The 20,253-nt window shown below is 43.7% G+C and overlaps 1 protein-coding gene across 1 annotated transcript; it reads left to right on the top strand.

Moving 5' to 3' along the window:
• Nucleotides 1-7,873: 7,873 nt before the first annotated feature.
• LOC121611601 (endothelin receptor type B-like) lies at nt 7,874-18,605 on the top strand. Its single transcript, XM_041944226.1, has 8 exons — nt 7,874-8,050; nt 11,979-12,529; nt 13,780-13,892; nt 13,982-14,186; nt 15,693-15,842; nt 15,948-16,081; nt 16,201-16,309; nt 16,429-18,605. Exons 2-8 carry the CDS (start codon nt 12,143-12,145, stop codon nt 16,558-16,560), a joined length of 1,230 nt encoding a protein of 409 aa, XP_041800160.1. The 5' UTR covers nt 7,874-8,050; nt 11,979-12,142; the 3' UTR covers nt 16,561-18,605.
• Nucleotides 18,606-20,253: the final 1,648 nt, after the last annotated feature.

The raw sequence follows: 20,253 nt of genomic DNA, 5'->3' as shown, positions 1-20,253 counted from the left end.
ACAGAAACTGGCCGAGTAGCAAACGAAGCATGCTGTTCAGCCTGCATGGTCTTTTTTCAGAGGACTAACAGGCGCGGGAGGAGGACAGGCTGCAGCAGATTCGAACCAATAAACTCGTGATTCAGAGAACGACTCCAAGCAAAATGTTCATATGAAAAGCCCATGAGGATGCTTTGTCAGCTTTTGATCAGCGCTGACTCTTCAGACATCGAAACAGGCAGAAAAGCTCAGCACCTGCACTTTGTCCAGCTCGCTGTCGCCTCACAGGAGTACAACAGCGTCTCTGTTTCTACCTCCAGCCTGTCGCCCTCTCTTTCTTCCTCTGTCTGGCTCAGTCTGGCCTTTTCACAGTCTTAGTTCTCCTTTGTCAGCAGCCACTGACCTTTGACTTATAGTTCAAGTGCCGAAGAAGGAAGAGAGTAGCGCTCAGCTCATGGTATTTGATAATGACGTTTTCTTTCGACAGCAAAAAAAAAAAAAAATCAAAAAAATTTGACTGTTCAACTGTTTTTTTATTGTGTTTGAATTAAATATTGCTCTTAAAATAATACTTCATCGCAGGTAATCAAATTGACAAAGACGTGATTCTCCCTTTGGCCATCTCTGCTGCTGTCTTTGTGTATCAGCAGTTTCCTGCACAGAGGAAGTACCCACCTATCCTGACCCTGACACTAGTGTCTTTTACTTTCAGATTGTTACTATACAGGAGGGGAAAAAGACCTTTTGGCCTAACATTGTGCTCCTTGCGAACATTGCTAGGCCAATAATAAACCGGATGTGTGCAGTAGGTTTCCTAGTTGTTGATGTCAGCTGGGAGTCACGGTTCCTGTTCTCAGGGTAGAACCGGGCAGGGCGGGTGAGAATTGTTACTGTGTGGGGATAAGAAGTGCGTGTGTGTGTGCACATGTTTGGTGTTCATGTGTTGTGTCTTTGGGGTTATCATAGAACTGCTGAGGGAACAGCCTGTCAACAAAACCCTCAAAAAGAAACCCTCCACACAATGTGAGGTCACTTTGCTCCTGCGTCAGTCACTGCAGCGCCTATCCGCCACTGCATCCATCAAACCTGAAATCATTTATTTGAAACAACCCCAGATAAGTGTGGTATGAACAGGGAGGGAGACTGGCTTCTCCTTTTTCAGCAACACATTTAATAACAACCCTTTGGGCCTTTCACTCAACGGTAGTATCATGGAGCCAACACAATGGGCACGCACATGCAACTATACGCTAATACTGTACATTGCAAGCTGAAATAGATTGCTACCAGATGTCCTTTTGCTCCATACCCACTGCAGGATGATATCCAGTTTTATTCAATAAACGGTAGTTTTCTGTAAACATTTGCCACAGACACCATGTCATCAGTAAGTGCAACATACTCAAAAAACTATTTAGGTCAGATTATTCAGAAAAGTAAATAATTGTCCGTTTTAAGTGTAATCACAGAACTGGATGCTTACATGTGCACATTGAAAAGTAAATTCCTTGAGTGGATGCCAACAGTTCTGTGTTGGCATCCACCCAAACAGTACTCACACATTCAAAACTATGCAAAGGTTTCCACTGCGCTAGTCCCCACTGTGCTTCTGCCCACAGCTATTAATTAATATCATCAATGATGTTTTCTTTGATGAGGTTGCCTCAACACGTCCTTTATTTGCCTTTTTTTCATTGTATTTTAGCTCCAAAACTCAGCTTCAAGGAGTAGAGTAGAATTTTCTTCAGGGGTTTATGGCTGGACTCCGAGAAAGAATGACTGTTACATATTTGAACTCTTCACGGGGGAGCAGTCAATCATGGCTGTCTCGACACAGGAGGACGCCTTATAATTGTCCTTCCTGCCATAACAACATAGTGTTAAGCTGTGCCTTAAGTTAGCTCTGAGAGAGATGCCACTCTCCGCTCATTCCAGCTGCATTGCAGGAGAAAGGAAATCAATGATGGACGCAAACCAAAGGAACATTGTTTGCATAAGTCAGAGTGTAAGATGAACAGCTTTACCATTCTACAAAAGGGCTAAGGAGTGTGCTACCATGTTACCAAACAATCCTGTGGTGCAAAAAGCATTTTCCCCATAGACCTCCATTAAAAAAGAAAATCTGTTTAACTTAAACATCCTTGAGCCAAGAAAAGCTATTTTTATGTGCGTACTTTAGAGAAATTAAAAGCAGGATAACTGCAGATTATCATAGTCCTCCCGTTCTCACTCCCAACTCGTCAGGACACTTGGTCAGGACCCCTTGGCAGCACTTTTTAAAGCCCTGGGTGGCCCTTTAGTGTTAGTTTTCAATGTGCAGAGAAGTCTGATAGACTTCTATAGGCAGCCTGTTCTCGCTACCAATGCATCAAACGGTGCAAATTTGACCCATGGAGCCCCGTAGTCCTGATCAAGTGAAATGAGTGAGTCATAGTTGGTTAACGCTTAGCACAGGCTCGCTGAAGACACAATCCGAACAGCTAATGTAGAAAAAAAAAACTTTGCTCCAATGACCTCGGACCAAGATATCCTGGTTATTGGGTTGCCAACCTAACCTGGGGTGTCCAGACACCACCTGGCCCACAAGCTTCCTGTGCAGAAACCGGGACTCAGCCTGCTCCCCAAAAATTTGGGCATTTCTGACCTCAAATGTTAAATGTTAAAAAATCATATGTCTCAAGTCAAGTGCTGACTTTTTCTGTATTAAAACAGACCATATAATCTTTCCTAAACTTAACTGAGTGCTGCCAGGGCCTAAACATAACAATAAAACAGATGAGCAATGCTGTATCACTTTGAGTGGACAGTGCAATGCAAGATTGTCTATTTTGAAGAAAACAAATGAAAAACATTGTCAGTGAACATTTTACTGATAAGATTTACATTTGGGCGACATGCCAGGTGCATTGATTAACAACATTTCCTCATCATTTTAACAGAAAACCTAATCGAGTAGGTATTACATTTCCCTCAAACAGAGGTGTAAAGGGAGCACACAAGATGATAGAGTGACTCCTCTTTCCTCATGCCATTTTTCAAAACAAGACCATTTTGCACATTCACCATGAGCGGAGTGTCTGATAACCACACGTGCACCAGCCTGTTTCGTTCAGGGTTGAATCCTTGACAGCTTGCTCTTCACTGGGCCCCGTGCCCATCGTGTCATCTCCTGAGGACAATGCTCCGCAGTTTCGGGTGACAGCTTAGCGCAGTGCCAGAAGCAGGTGAGTCCATGTGTGTCATAGTGCCGTTGGACCATGGATGGCTGGTAGCTTACCATGCCTGAATCTCTTCAGCTGTGAGGAGATCTGAGAGTAAAGGGGCACGTACAGCACATGTGGAGTCTTGACACTGGAATTTAGACTGCGCTAAAAAAAAAAATGGACCAACATCATATTGTTTCCCCTCTTTTTTTTCCATCGTCACACACATGTCAATTTTTTGAAGGCACATTTCCCCCACATAGCTATTTTCTCTTGAGACCACATAAAATTACTCCCTAAATGGGGGCGAGACACAGCAAACCTGGACCATATGCTCCATTCTCTCCATTTGGACACAGCTGCCCCGGCGCTCCCCTGCGTATATAACCTGGAGACCAGCATCCAGCTCTTTGCCACAAAGACCTCCAGTCACCTGGCTACAAGCATCAGCGGTGTCGTCTCCGTCAGTGACAAGCCATCTCCCAAACACTGTCTGTCATTACTCTCACTGTGTCTCCTTACTGTTACAGCTGCTATATGATGGTGATGCCAGTGCATATGACTGTTGAGACAAAAGTTGGTTAATCGTGGGACATGCTGACACAGCTGCGTATCTATCATGTAGTTTGGTTAATCAGAGGCAACATCGTGGAAAGAAGCGCATCAAACATCTGACCTTAAACATGACTGATTTTGGAGTAGTAGCACGAGCAGGTCATGGTACGAGGATAGCTGTGGCATCGCCCTGGAACTCACCCCACCGCAAGCCATCATCAAGCAAACAGCAACGACAGCGGGCCTCCCCCCTCCTCTTGTCCATCGCTGCTGGCGTCAGCTTCCAGACACACTGATCAGAAACGATGACAGAACTTCATCTTTACAGCCGTGCAGTGTGAGGTCGCCTTCCAGAGGGATTGGAGGTCGTGATGCTACACGTTACTTCACTGCAGTCAACCAACTGAGAAAATCCTTAAAAGCTGGCGGTGCACGACGTCCTCGTTGCGCATGAGAACAGATGGTAGCAACCGAGCCGAAACAGAAACAGAACCAAATTTAGTCTTGTGATGTTAAAGAAACTAATGTTGATGCTGCCCTTTTTTTAAGACATAAGATTGAATGCTTCCCTCAGAGTTTCCAGCGCACATTTTTTTTATGCAAAATGTATGAGCTCGAGGGTGAGTTTGAGGCCCCTGAGCTGCATTAAGGCAGATATTTAAAGCAGCTGTGTTTGGCTTTGAGACACAGACACACAGAATGATACACAACGTAAACCCAGTGCACGCATGACAGCTTCAAGTCTTTTTTTTTTTTCCACGGACAAGATCCAGACAGCTGCAAGGTTGCAACACTCCACGTGTGTGTCTGTGTTGCAATGCTGGGGCAGTTCAAGGGGCAGAGCAGGAAGGGTGGTGATGGTTTTGGGAGTCATGGGACAGATGAAGAGAATTTTTGAATGTCTTTGCAAATTTTTTCTTTTTCTTTCCTGTGTACAGTCTTTTGTTGTGAAACTCAATCATCCTCTGTTGTGTGTGCGCGTGTTTATGCAAGTAAACCACTGCATGACACCCGTGAATAAGCTGGCTCTTTCCCCCTGTGTTGATTCCTCTGTTTTCACAGTTCAGGAGTTCTGCAAGAAAAATCATGAACCAATAGGAGACGGTCCTCTTTATGAGCGTTAAAGCATTGGCCTTGCATGCCAGATGAACCTTTGAGTTTGGCCTGACTCACACCTCTCGCTATATATACTCCAATCATGTGAAGATTAAAAGAAACATCCTCCATATCTGTTCCTCTGTGATTACAATGCAGTTATCATCTTACCCACCCAGCACCTGCAGCTTCAAATAACAGAATGTAGTTTCAAACATTCATATTGCAGATGCTGTGTTTGAGGGATTCACTCGGAGTTATTGGTTTTAGACTAACTTTCAGCTTTCCAGCCAACAGAAACAATTCCTCACACCTTTCTCCAGAGTCAGTAGGAAACAGCCGATTTACGTCAAAGCTTTTATTAAACCCTTGAGTGCCTGATTTAGCTTTAGTGGGAGTGTCTTTCGGCTAATTTCTTGACTTTTCTCCCTTAATCCAATATCATGAGGGCAGCCATGCCTTTCAGCATTTTAAGATCCTTTGCTAAGATTTGTTCAGAACTCCAAAGTCATGTATTCTTTTTCTCAGAAAACCAGTTTTGCTTTTAGCTTGATTTTCTTAAGCCTCTTAAGAATCTAGAGAATTGTTTTCACTGCATTGATGAGCATGTAATCCTTTAGAAAACATGAAAAACAGCAAAACTGGTGTTTCATGATTTCGACATGACAGTGGTTAAATTTAAGGACACAATAGAAAAAGCCTAATGTTACTGGAGATGGTGCCAGATGGTACCCCAACGTGCCTGAAGCAAAAGGCTCTTTATTTTTCATCATATTTAGTTTGACCTGAGTGTAACTATATCCTCAAGTCTTTGTTTTAGACTCCGAAGAACCCAGTGGCGGGTCAATTGTTGAAAACTAATGTTGTGTAACTGAGGATTGTTCAAGCCCACAGGTATTTATTTCAAATTCTGCTCGAGAACCTAAACTATGCAAAGATGGTATTTGCCATCTTGGGATAAATCTGTGGCATCAAATGTGCAAAATGATTCACAAAACATGAAGTGTTTCCATTTGGTCAAATAGTGCAGCTGCTGAAATACAGCATGGCTTCTTTTCCTGATTTAAAGAAGTTTGAGTTCAAGAGGTCGAGCTGATGGAAATAAATGCTGCAGAAACAAGAAAGATTCTTTATGTAACTTTAACTGTGTCTTGTACGGCATAGTACGCTGAACTTTCATTCATCACATTACAACGAGTCGGGGGAATGAATTGTATGGTTGTGTGGTTTCCAGCTAAAAATAGCTCTGATGATTAAATCACAGAGGAAGAAGTGAATTGATAGAAAAGTTCCCGTAATGAGAGGGGCTTTTTAATTAAACATTCCCAGCAAAATGACATTATATTACACAGCAACATTGAGGGATGGGGATTGTGGGGCGTTGGAAGCTAGAAACAGACATTGCACAAGTTCAAGGATGACATCTGCGTGCCCCTGGAGCCATGTCAGGTTTCTCACTCTGGACATCAGCCCGAGGATGGAGCTCTGCCTTCTCCCTCAGCGATCAGCTCGATGCAACGTGGGATCCTCTCTCTGTGAGCCTTTGTTTTTGCCTCGGACACATTTGCGCCTAATAAAGGATCATCATGAGCAGAGTGTTTACAAATCAGGAAGAGGTTTACAGCCAAGGCCACGTAGACTACAGAGCAACATGGACAACAGCACATCCTCTCCACGCACACACACACCATACACACACACATGCAGAGCACTGCAATGTTGGAGTGGGGAGGCGTAACCATGTGCTGTGTAATGGTGATGATGTCTGTTAATGGTTGAATAATAAGACTCTGTTAATGACAATAATGATGCACCAGGAATAGACACCTACCAAAATAGAGCAGCGGATGGATGTCATTAAACAGACTCCACAGAAAGACCCCTTTGTTTGATTTGAGTGTGTGTGTGTGTGTGTGTGTGTGTGTGTGTGTGTGTGTGTGTGTGTGTGTGTGTGTGTGTGTGTGTGCGGGCATGCTTGTGTACCCACTGGTTTCACGGCAGGGCTGATGGGTGATGCTGTGAGTGAGCTGCAGATTACCCCTGCTCTTGGTCTGTTTGGTGTCTTTGTAAGCACATGTGTCAGGGCATGTGCGAGCGGCCGTGTGTCTGCGCATGAGTGTGTCACAAGCACCGACAGACTGAATGTTGTGAGTTGTTTTGTACTGGTGTTGTGTATTTTGTATGTCAAACCGTTTAAGATTGCTTATCTCTAGATGATCTTTATTATCATTTTCACACCATGTGGTTAAGGAAACAGGTCTGAATGTGTGGAACAACACACACACACACGCATGATTCAACACTGAAGATGAAAAGTCAAATGAGCAGTTTATGTCCTGCTGGACAAAGTAAGCGCGTCACCAGTAATGTCCTAAAATTCTCTATACCATGAGAAGTTGCAGGCACCACTGATCATAGTGTTTAAGTTGATAATCGTGAAGAATACTCCTGTCTTTAAATGAGGATGCATCAACCTGAAACAAGGGTTTGATTTATTTTTTGTCTTTCAAGTCTTTCTATTACTTTATGGATCAGAGCAGCAGTAATAAATCAATCACAACACAATGTTTTATAAGTGCAACCCTTTTCAGCAGCCTAACTACCAACCTAACTAGTCGTAAATGTGTTGAGAAATGTAGTATTTTCCAGTAAAACTCAGGGAAAGTGCTGAAGCTCACCAAAGTGACTGGGAGCCAACAAGTGCCTGAATAGGTTTTCGAAGTGTTTGGAGGGAGCAGGTGACAGGTTGTGCGCATCTTGTGTTTTCAAGGAATAACCTTCAGGCCAGGATGAGCCATACCCGTGACCGCAGTCCGTTTCACAGAGCGCCAGAGAGCACAACTCTGTTCGATTAATGAGCTGCTGAGGAAAAAAAGGGGGAAAAAATCAGGAAAAGTTTTAAAAACATTTGATGTGTGCTGCCGTCCGGGCGGCGGAGAGGGAAGGATGCTCGTGTCTGTGATGTGATTGGCTGTCCCAGCAGCCTCCCGGCTCGAGGTTATAAAGCCTCTCACAGACCCTCCGTGCGTGAGAGCGGAGCAGGATCGGGGAGCAGAGGACCGGGATCGCTGAGGGACTCACTGGACTCACAGCGACCTTTCACTGCTGGAGTCCACCAGAAAAAATCCCAAATATCCAGAAAGCGTCCGAGCAGTTCGTGGAATTCTGCTGGAATATTGATCGGGAAACTTTGGCTCGGACCACACCACGGCACTGCGGTAAGGTTAAACGGTATTGATCGTGATTTAATTGAATGTCGAGTTTGAATTTGGGTTTGCTCTGTGCACTTTGCGCAGAACTAACCACAACCACATGACTTAAATTACTGTTACGGTACTATTGATGAATGGCTTCTGATCTGGCGCAGCGGAGACAATATATCTCTATTTCTATCCTTGTATCCTCTATCCGTCTGTGTAACTGGTGTGTGGAGTTATTCAGCTAGATTAGGCTGCAGAGTTGTTGATTTTATGAACTGTTTTTCTTTCGCCTGCATGATCAGTTTCACACTTCCAGAAGTTGCAGAATGGCACGTCTGCGCACCAGGTGTCTGTGCCTTGTGTCTTGACACGCATGTAGTCCTTTTCTCTCTGGACTTCTTGGGAGTTTTATAGCAAAACTGTTGAAACTGGAGGGCCCCATAGCTGCTGTGACTGCTTTGAAATTATCGTTTTCATGAGGCCATGCAGATAAATATGGGAGGCCCGCTTTCTGCAGCTCCAGTCATCACAGCCAGTTGCTGCCCTGTCAGTGACACATTCAGGCTAAATGAAAAGAATGAAACTATGTTCAATTTACTGGCGTTCTGTCCTGCAAAGAGGGAATTTATTGGACCTTTTCTACCAGGAGACCAGTAAACTCCAGGAAACTGGCAGAACTCCTGCATTTCACACACTAAAACGAAGCTATAAACCCTGGCTGTCCGCGTGTTGAAGTGCAGTGGAGCAGAAACTCATCTGGTGTTTCTCATGGTCAGTCCTCACTCTTCATCCTTTCTCATAAACAACATCGTGAGGCATGTGCATTGGTGTTTTTGGTGTCGGTGTGTCTGCTCACATGCAGCATTCCTGTTGTGACCAGAGGGTGGTCGTGTCATTCCAAAATGGAGAGGGGGGGCTCAGACTAACTGGGACACCTTGCAATGCTCATGTAACACCAATAAGTACAAGCTCAGAGTTGAATGAATACCTCTGTGACGCATTTGAAGCATGAGGAGCTGTTGCAGGAGCACAGCCTATTGTGACAGATTGTTTGAGCAGTTGTATCCTGGGTTGCAGTTTTCCAGTAGGCTCATATTTGAGTTGTGTCTTTGTAAAGTTTATCATACAAATGAAGAGTTGTTGTATTTGTACATTTGACCTCTGTACATTTTGCAGGTGCATTTACTCAAGCACTGTACTTAGGTGCAATTTGAGTTTTCGACTGCATGCTTCTACTCCACTGCATTTGTCTGACAGCTTTAGTACCAGTTAGTTTTCCAAAAATGGTCATGATGAATCTGCTTTTGCATTGTCTTGTTTCAGAAGTCTGGATGTTGTTATCAGCTTCAGCAAGGAGGTATTTCCCCTCCTCATTTCTCACATGGTTTAATTGCTGTTGAAGTGAAACCACATGAGGAGTTTAGCGTGAGTGTCAAAGAGGTGAAGTATTTCATTATTTCAAAAAAAAAAAAAAAAAGAAAAAAATTGTGAAAATTGAAAATAAAGCAGCAGTGTTGTCTTCTCTCCACTCTTGTGAATCATCTCGCAAACCCTCGGATTAATCTTGTGACTCTTCGGAGGGGTCCAGGCCCCCAGGCTGGCCTAAACCAGCTAACGGTATATAAAAGCAGCTCGAGCAGATGCAACAGAAGAACGCTGCCCGCCCAATGATGCACCAGCATTAGCATTCTAATAATGTCAGAGAGAATCATTTATTGGTCACATGAGATGTTTTACTGCAGATTGAGTACTTTTACTTGGAAATTACATTTTTTGTACTTTTGCTTGAGTAGGATTTTAAATGCAGAACTTGGATCTTGGAGCTGAGTGCTTTTTTTCCGCCACTGCAACCAAACACATGCACAAATATGTTACATTTTGGTGCAGACATGTTTTATAATATTGCAATATGCTGATTTATGTTAATACCTGGTTAATGAACTTCATGAAACGATCACCGACACAATATGAATGTTTGTTACCGTCTCTATCCTGCCCTCAGGTCACGCTCATGACGCCTGTCTTCTCGCTCAGCGTGCCTCAGCTTTCACTCTTTCCCCTCTTCTGTCTTTGCCCTTCTTATGCCTTCCTTTTCCTCCCATTGTTCTGTGAAACAGCAATGCAGATCAAACTGTCATCTGTCTTAATCTTGGCCTCTTGTATTGCCATGCTCTTCCTGTTTTCTGGGCACTTCTTTAGCACTTTTTTCTCACTTCTTCCCGTGCTCACTGCCCACACACTAACACACATTTTCTGACTGCCGCCAGCTTCCTCGCCACTTTGCTGGTTGCCAACTTTTCACCTCTGTCTTACTGAGAAGTGAAGCCAGCAGAGCAGAGGGTCAGAGATGTTTCTAAAGTAAAATCTATTAGCTTAAGAGGATCAGGCCAATGAGAACGCAGCTTTCTAATTAGATCAGACAGTCCTGCTCTAACATGGCCTAACGAGGCACCGTGTTATATAAAACAAGGGCATAATTCAGATGATAGAGAGAACATGCATGGACAGTGGCCAAATTTCCCAAAACTGATTTCTTGTGATATGTGTGTGAGTTCATCCATGTGATTACGCCGCTGTGTTTTTGAGCCAAATGCAGCAATGAATGCCAGCTGTGTTTGAGAGGGCGCGTTGTATGCATGAGTCTATGTGTGTGTGTGTGTGTGTGTGTGTGTGTGTGTGTGTGCAAATTCAAGGTGATCTGATCAAGAAGTGCTGAAAAGTGAACGAAGCATTTCACCATAGAGGTTTCCACATCTGCTGAGAGATGGGGAGGTTGATGGTGACATCTGAGTGTGTTTGTCTACGTGAGAGAGTGTGTGTCTGGGGGGGGGAATTCCCTGATAGCATGTTTCCACAGACATTGCCGGCATCATCAATAAGCCCATTTATCCCGAGAGATGCCCGAGGACATACACATGATTTTTAAGAGCCTCAGAGCCAAGCTAGTGTCGTGTCATCTGTAAGAGGAAGAGAGCATCTCTGTCACCGACACACACACACACACACACGCACTGCCCCTCATCTAACCTATAACCTTGGCCATCACTGTTCCGCTTGTCTGCCCTGTGTCTCTGCTCATTTTCTTCAGTTTGTAAGACTTCTCCACAGAAAATGGATTTGAATAAAACACCCAACTCCAAATGATTTGAACACGTGTTGACGCAGAAACAGTTTTGCTCTGGGACAGGATCAAGCTTGATTGGCATTAGTTAACTTTGCCTGACAAAGAGTTTGATCAGTAAGTTGAGCTCCCTGGTGTGTGTGGATGCTTTTGCCCTTAGTTCATCACCAAACATGAGACTGTTTTTGTTGTTGTTGCTGTGAACTTATACGGCTCTGTGAGGCTGTGGGTATGAGGTAAATGCAGCGGCATCTTAGTTCAGTGTGTTAGCATTCTAGCATTTGGTAATCAGCACTAAATATAGCGTAGACCTGAGGCAGCTGGGAATGCAGTCAGTTTTGTTGGTATTTGATCTTCCTATTGGACAAATTGAAATTTTGACTTGATGATGATGATGATGATGATGATGATGATGATGCTTGAAATTGGCCAAAGTAACAAACTGACGATTCACCCCGAGGCAGCCATGAAGGGAGCCAAGTCTCATGACAATCTTTTCAGTAGTTGCGGAGAGATTTCAGACAAAAGCACAATGCTGGTGCTAGAGAAAAAGCCAATGAATCCCCACAGTCATTAGAATTCATCCTCTTGCAACCATGAATGTCTGTACAGAGGTTTGTACCATTTGACTCAGTAGATGATGAGATATTTCACTTCTGCTGCTGGCACTATAGGAAAAGTCAGGGGATCACCAAAGCCAGTGGGATTCATCCTCTGGAGACTATTAATCCCTGTACAGGACTTCGAGTCCATCCTCTAACAGCTGGTGAGATATATATGAAAATGTCTTTGTGTTACCTGACGGTTCGTCTGCTTTCTCTGCAGGACAAACAAACTCGGACTCAGACCCATGCTGCCAGGCCCGGAGCAAGGCCCAGTGTGTGGATGTGTGTGAATATGTACGTCTGAGTGCCTCGAAGCGCGTGTTTTGAGACTGCCGTGTGCCTTTGAGTGAGCCAACGTCTTGCTGTGTGAGTGCTGGTGTGAGGATGAGGGCCGTCACTCTGCTGTGTCTCCTGATGGTCGCGGAGGTCGGAGCCTCTCGCTTCATCCGTGACTCCCAGGGCAGCTCCGAAGCTTCAGAACCCTCAAAGAACAACGCCTCCGTCCCGCTTCCGCCCCTACAGCCGGCCCGGCCGCGGGGCTCCTCCCCCCCCATGTGCATAAAGCCCTTTGAGATCAAGTACGCCTTCAAGTACGTCAACACCATTGTGTCCTGTCTGATCTTTGTGGTGGGGATCATCGGCAACTCAACGCTGCTCAGGATCATATATAAGAACAAGTGTATGAGGAATGGACCCAATGTCCTGATCGGCAGCCTGGCGCTGGGAGACCTGCTTTACATTATTATCGCCATCCCCATCAACGTGTTTAAGGTGACCACAATTATCTGTCTGTATTTGTTTCCAGTTTGTCTTCTGGTTGGTCCATGTGACTGGTGACACTCATCTTTTTGCAACCAGTGATAATGTTGCATTAGGCCATTAAATCAAATTAATTTCTCTGTTTGCTTAACATAAGGTGACAAGGTGACAAGCAGCTTTTGCACATGACAAAATCTCCCTTCAGCAATTCAGCCTTTTATGCAAAAACATACCTTCACGTTAATTCAATTTATTACCCATCCATGTGTCTGTTTGTAATTTAGCACAAAGTTAATCGGGAGTAATTTCCCTGCACTGCGCTTTCACAGTTATGAGTGAGCCGACGCCTTTCTTGGCAGTTGGTTGTGGTTTACTTAGGATATTTTTCCTACGGTCTGTACATTCATTGTGTTTTGTGTGGTTTTCCTCATTTCCCTTTTCCAGTACACACCCTGCAGACTTTTCAACAAAACTACACGGGACAAATAAAACTGAAACACTCAATTAAAGCAGACACGAGCCAAAAGTTAGGGGAGACTCGAGTGTTTGATTTGACGCGTCTTTGTTTTCCCTCACTTGCCTGTTGTTTGTGAAGGGAGAAAACATCCACTGGGCTTGCGTGTAAAGGCAGTCGCTGCCAGATGTGCATCTCATACTGGAACCACAACTGTGTACCAATCAGAGGTTGCAAAAACAAAGCAGGACACAATATGTGAAACTTACATTTGTACTTACATAGAATGAATTAACTAAGCTGGCATGCTGTGCTGGAGTTTATCCAGCCAAACTGAGCTAGAGTCTCCCTGATTCATGTTTTCTTTGCCTTCAGGGCTGCATTTCAGGTATGTATGATAAAAAAAATGTAATGTTACACATGGTGAGAGTAAAAATGTACAGGATGAACAGGCCGGGCTTTGAAAACTGGAAGGTCACAACATAGTGTTGCTAGCAACGAAACTGGAGATAAGTAGCAAAGCCCTCCTCAATAATGAAGAGGGTAACCTGAGTTGTTGAGGACGCTGTCCTGATGCTGAACTGATTTTATAGGAGGATAGATAGAAGGACTGTAGCAGTGAGGAGGAGGAGGAACACGCTCTTGTTGCTTTTGGCTTCAGCTGATGCAGTAATAATGGAAGACACAACGAGGACAGGACCCCTACATGAACCTCAAACAGGTCTGTCCATGTGTTTACACAGGTGACACTTCACTTTCAACTAATGTTTCCCCTCTCTGTCTGCCTCCGTTTATTTTTCTCTTGCAGCTAATAGCCGAGGACTGGCCGTTCGGCGTGTATGTTTGCAAGCTGATGCCGTTCATCCAGAAAGCTTCGGTGGGGATCACTGTCCTCAGCCTGTGCGCCCTCAGCATTGATCGGTAAGCCGACTCCTACTCTGCACACACGGCGAACGTTGGTGCTGAAAGCAGCTGATGAATATGTCTGTGTGCGCACGCTGTTTGTGCAGCTACCACGCCGTGACGTCATGGAGCAGGGTGAAGGGGATGGGGATCCCTCTGTGGAAAGCAGTGGAGGTGACCCTGATCTGGCTGGTCGCCGTGCTGCTCGCAGTCCCTGAGGCGCTGGCGTTCGACATGTTGGAGATACCGTACAGGGGCAACAAGCTGCGCGTGTGTATGCTGCATCCAGAGCAGACCACCAGCTTCCTGAAGGTTGGCACTTGATTAGTGAAGCACTTACATTCTTTACAGACAGTAAAACAACAGCAATATCACAGTGTGAAAATACTCCACTGCAAGCAAGAAGTCACTCATTCAGAATAAAAAATGACAGAAGTATTAAAAGCAAAATGTTCTGAAAGTATCAAAAGGCACAGTAGTTATTATGCAGCACAACGGCCCCATCAGTGTCATAGTACACATTATTATACTGAATCATTATTTCTGTAGCTAGTCGAGGTGGAGCTAGTCTTAGCCTCATTATTTTCTTCTAGTGCATTCGATTTTATAACCTCATCATAGGTTTTGTACGTAAAAATCAAAGCTGCAGAATATCTAGTGGAGTAAAAAGTACAACATTTGCCTCTGAAATGTTGAAGTCTAAGCCAGCATACAATGGAAGTAAAGTACAAGTACTTCAATGCCATACATGCCTGTTAGTTACATGTATAGTAATACTGCTCGCTTGAGCGTTGATTTGAGCTAAATGCTATGCTAACATGCTAACAACAATAACTCCTGCCAGGCTCAAAATTCACACGGAAATATCTGCAAGTGTAACAACAAATTGAATGACTTTAACAACACAATAAACTCCAACAGCTGAGGACTTTCATCTTCAGATCAGAGTAACTTTAGCTTGGCATAGTTTGTAGTAGTAAATCAGTTCAAAATGTTTGATAGGGATTGCATGTTATGTTGTTTTTCTCCCAAAAGCATGGTCAGAACATCCTTTACACGCAGCACCTGGTAGCAACAATATAATTGGTGTGTTTCTTTAATCAAGATTTCCTTTTTAGGCTCTGCCAACAAATAATTAGTGATTAGTGAAAAACAAACGTAATGCAATACATACTGTGCAAAGCATGCAAACCATCTGAATGTGACTGTTTCCCATAATATTCACAAAGCAAGACAGAAAATGCAAAGACCAACCAGGTTATTTAAACCAGAGAGCTGCAGTGTCTTTTCATGTGTCGTTTGTCATTTTATATTTGTGAATTGTAATTTATATTAAGCTAAAGGGCATAATTCAGTGCGAGCTGGCGGACTACTTCATTCAACATATCTGCAACATATTTCAAGTTCTGGAAGTGCGCTAACACCTTTTCACATTCGGTCCTGAACAAGCTCATAACATACACCATGCCTGAATGAACATCTCTTTGCTTTTGAAGGTAGTGTGGCATTCATAAAAAAAAATGTATGGAGGTCTTACATGCAAAAAAATACACCACATGTTTTAAAGATTTGGCTTTATGGATAAAATGTTGTCCCAGTAAGATGGGATTGATAATGACATATATTTCACAACATTCAACCTTTGTTTTGTCTATAGGATGTCCTGTTCAGTTCAAAGTAAGTAATCATCTGTTTTTGGGGAAGACTTATAGAAAACACATGTTTCAACTACAGATCTGTGCTGCCATGTAGGGTATAGTTCTGGATGGGTAGCACTGTACTTGCATTTTTTGTGACTGGGCCTCTTTCTTTTTCCAGTTCTACCAGGATGTGAAAGACTGGTGGCTGTTCGGCTTCTATTTCTGCTTCCCACTGGCCTGCACGGGAATCTTCTACACGCTCATGTCCTGTGAGATGCTCAGCCGTAAAAAAGGCATGCGCATCGCACTCAACGACCACATGAAGCAGGTATGCATGCAAATGACTGCAGCGCACGTTCAGAACCGCTGTAACCGCAAGGCCTGGAAAGATGGAGGCGCTCTGTAGCATCAATATTTGTCTTTGTGTGTGCAGCGGAGGGAAGTGGCGAAGACGGTGTTCTGCCTCGTGTTAATTTTTGCTCTCTGCTGGCTGCCCCTTCATCTCAGCCGCATTCTGAAGAAAACAATGTATGACCAAAATGACCCGAACCGCTGCGAACTGCTCAGGTAAGCATGCAGATACAGAAGGCAACACAAATGCCCTGCAGATTCCATGAGAGTCCATTGTTCTCTGCTCTGTGACTTCCTGTAGTCTTTACTGTAAAAGTTATCCTTTTCCCTACCAGCTTCCTGTTAGTGATGGATTACATTGGCATCAACATGGCCTCCCTAAACTCCTGCATTAACCCGATTGCCCTCTACTTTGTCAGCCAGAAGTTCAAGAACTGCTTCCAGGTAAGAGAGCACACACTGACAGTAAAACAGGATATTATTAGAAACTAGAGAAAAGCCAATGACTCTGTGTGTGTGTGTGTGTGTGTGCGTGCGTGTGTGTGTGTGTTCTCGTCCTGCAGTCTTGCCTGTGCTGCTGGTGCTACAGAACGTCTTCGTTGGACGAACGAGGACGCTGGAAGGGCTCTTGTCACGGGAACGGACTAGACCGTTCCAGCTCCCGCTCCAGTCAGAAATACACAAGCTCTTCATAAACACACAAACACACACACACACACACACATACACACACACACACGAATCACACACCGCTTCTGCCAAACCCATGTTCCTATCAGCTCCCATCACGGAGAAAAAGCGCCGTTACTGCCAACAGACCGGGAAAGGGAAAGCTGGAGCGAGGTAGAAGGAGGAGGTAGAAGACTGAGATAAAAAAGGATCAACCCAAACTGATGAATGAAGTAGCAGGACTGTACCTGTCCAGGCTGTAATGTTAACTACAAAAACAATGACGCAAGGCTGCATAAATCTGTTCATACTCCCACACTGAGGCTTGTGTAGAAGACGAAAAGTCTCTCAGTGGACCAACATGGTAAATGCATTTATGAACAATGTCTATTAACCACATGTAAATTTATGTACAGGATTATCTACATGCAGTTTGCAGACGTATGATTAGATGTAGCCTCAGTGCTTTATGTATGAGTAGCAGCTCCGATAAGTACTACCTGTTGAAGCTTTGATACCTCACGGGGAAAGATAGAGGGAAACTGTGATCCTGAGCTGTTTTCCAACTTTTCTGAGCCCCTGCATATGAACGCAATCAGTAGCTGATTATCTGACAGTCCGCCGCATGTTGTCACTGAGCTCTTCAGTGACCGTGTGCCTTGCTGACATCACACCAGGGTAACAGGAGGCCCACTGTGTGGCTGACAGTCATGTGGCGAGGCGAACATCGGACATATTTTATCTGGAAATCATCAATGCTTCAAGTCATGTGGAGGGCAGCTGTTGTCCGAGAGCGCTGACAAATACCAGATGATTCCCATCCTGCTAGGCTGAAGAGGTCATTATTGGGCCTGTTATTACTGCGGTGTTCATGCTGTTGTAAGTGGTCTCTGTTTCCACTGTGTTTAAAGTCTTAACCTGTCTCTTACAATGTAGCTTTATTTTTATAAGAAAATATCCCAAAAACACATGAAGCTTGTTTAATCTTTCAACACGAGGTGTTTGTTTATTATTTCCCCAAACTTTTTCTCCAGTGAGCGGTCATGTTACATAGATAATGTTCCTGCAGCTGGAAATTACTTAGAGCGCAGAGCTGTGCGAGGAAAACATTTTCCAAACTCAATCCTCTTGAAAGCTTTGGGAAGGAAGCAGAAATCCTGCACAGATGGATGTTTTTCAGAGAGGTGTTTATAGAGGAGATTGCATTTCTTCATGTAATGGCCTTAGAAATTATTTAGATTTTTCCCATTAAATGTAATCCAGGACTTTTGGCTGATTTCATGTATTTAAGCAGCATCATTTGTGAAAGAGAGATGCAAGCTCAAGAAGGATCCTATGATGGGATATGCACAACACAGTAAGAAAAATGTGTTCAGTACTTGGTAATTACATTCTTGTGACAAACCTTGTGATGGCAACCTGTCAAGAAAAAAATAATGTACACCATTTGACGGCTAACCCCATCAGAGGGAACAATGGATTGCGTGCTCTCTGCATCATCACGTGGGAAAATGAATGCAAGCCTGCTTTAAACCTAGATGAATCAAAGTTTTCAACACTGGCAGTGCTGAGAGCGTGTACTGATGATACAAACACAAGACAAAGCCACTTTATCTGCTGCTCTTTTTGGCTCCCAGTACATCATGAATAAGATAATGGTGTTCTGAATTTGCTACGTCAAACTAAGGAGCAAAAAGTGTCCTTTCAAAACCAAATTTGTGCTGAGAAACTGGACAAGCTGTGTGTGTGTTCACACTGAAGCATTTTTAAATGAACTTGATTTATCTATATAGTTGTCTGGACAAAATGTTTCCTCTGGCGCCGATCATGCAGTATGTGACTCATTAACTCATCACTTCTATTTATGCCATCTTTGCTGTGCTGTTAGCTCCACCTAAAGGCACCTGTGTACTGGAGGGTCTGAACAGCTTCATAGAGGGGCCACCAAGCTATGACATGTAGAAGTAATGTGAGGTTGAAGATAAAGTGTAATGTGAATATTGGCCCTGATGTTTTAAATGACATTTATACTGTATGTATGTGCTGAGGGTATGCAGCAATAAATATTATTTTATAGCACCTGTGTCCTTTGAGTGATTTACTGAACAATTACAGTGAAATTGCGTGTGTTTAGGGTCATTCCTGGTTACTAGTGATGCAGCCTCATACAGCGCCGCCTGTTAGTATTGGCACGCATGAAGTTTAAGTACTTAATGTTAAACATCTCCTGAATAAAAGTGGTGTAGTGATGCAGATTGTTTTTACAGATAGGTCGTGTTTAATATTAAAGAGGGGAGTATCAACAAAATATAAAAAATAAGCAAGAGTGAAAAAAATAAAAAGGTAAATCTTGCTGTATCACTAGTATTGGCACCCTTTGCTGTTTGTCCTAAAACTTAACCTAATTTGACTCAGCAATGGTAGATTACAAATGAAAATCACCTGTGAAGACTTGTCTGTGCCCATGTGACATGAAATGGCCAATGAATGATGACATTTGTTTTTTGAAAAGCCAACAGTTTGCTCAGTCCATTTTTCACAATGGTGAAGACGAGCTGTCTGGAGAAACAAGAAATGCTGTTGTTGACAAACATAAGCGCTCCAAAGGATATAAAACCATTTCCAAAGAGCTTGGCATCCCTTTGTCAACAGTGCGGAATGTTATTAAGAAATATTTGAAGCATGGAACTGTCAAGAACCTCCCTGGGCGTAAGGCTAAGAGAAAAATCAATGAGAGAAGTTGGCGGCGGTTGTTGCAGTTGGTAGCAAGATCACCTCAGGTAGCATCTACAGAGCTGCAGGCACACCTGGAACAATCTGGGGTAACTGTTTCAAGAAGCACCAGGAGGCGCACACTCAACACAGCAGGGCTATTTGGGCGGAGGCCAAGGAAGACCCCATTGTTGAAAACAAGACATAAAAAGGGAGCATCTGGATTTTGCAAAAGAGAACCTGGACCAGCCACAGTCCTTCTGGGAGAATGTGTTGTGGACAAATGAGACAAAAGTAGAACTTTTTGGCAATTCTTACAAGCAGTATGTTTACAGGCGCCGCAATTAAGCAATCAAAGAAAAGAAACCATACTAACAGTAAAGCACGGTGGAGGATCCATTATGCTGTGGGGCCGCTTTCCTGCGTCTGGGACTGGAGGCCTTGCCCATATCACAGGGATTATGAAATCTGAAGATTATCAGCAGATTTTGGAACAAAATGTCCTGCCCAGTGTAAGAAAAGCAAGACAAAGATCCCAAACACACATCTAAAAGCACACAAAAATGAATAGAAAACAAAAAATGGACTGTTTTGAAATGGCCAGCAACGAGTCCTGATCTCAACCCAATTGAGAATCTTTGGGGGGAGCTGAAATCTGCCCCTGGCAGGAGGAACCCTTCAAATATCCAGGACCTAGAACACATAGCGAAGGAGGAGTGGGAGAAAATACCACAAGACAAATGCAAGAAGCTCATTGATGGCTACAGGAGACGTTTGGAGGCCGTCATCGCTGCCAAAGGGTGTGCAACCGAGTACTAAGGAGGGGTGCCAATACTCAGGCACCTGCTGTATTTTTGTTTTTGTTTTTTTTTTTGTTGTTGTTGTCTTTGAAATTCCAATGCCTATTTTGAGGGAAAACAACGTTTCAGTTGCTTTGGACCTTCAATTCAAATTGTGTCCACTTCCATTTATTTATGGAGAAATTACAAAGATTGTGAAAAAAATTA

Source organism: Chelmon rostratus, chromosome 9 (assembly GCF_017976325.1).
Source record: "Chelmon rostratus isolate fCheRos1 chromosome 9, fCheRos1.pri, whole genome shotgun sequence".
Lineage (NCBI taxonomy): Eukaryota > Metazoa > Chordata > Actinopteri > Chaetodontiformes > Chaetodontidae > Chelmon > Chelmon rostratus.
The sequence above is the reverse complement of the archived record's forward strand: the minus strand, read 5'-3'. Positions and strand labels throughout refer to the sequence as shown.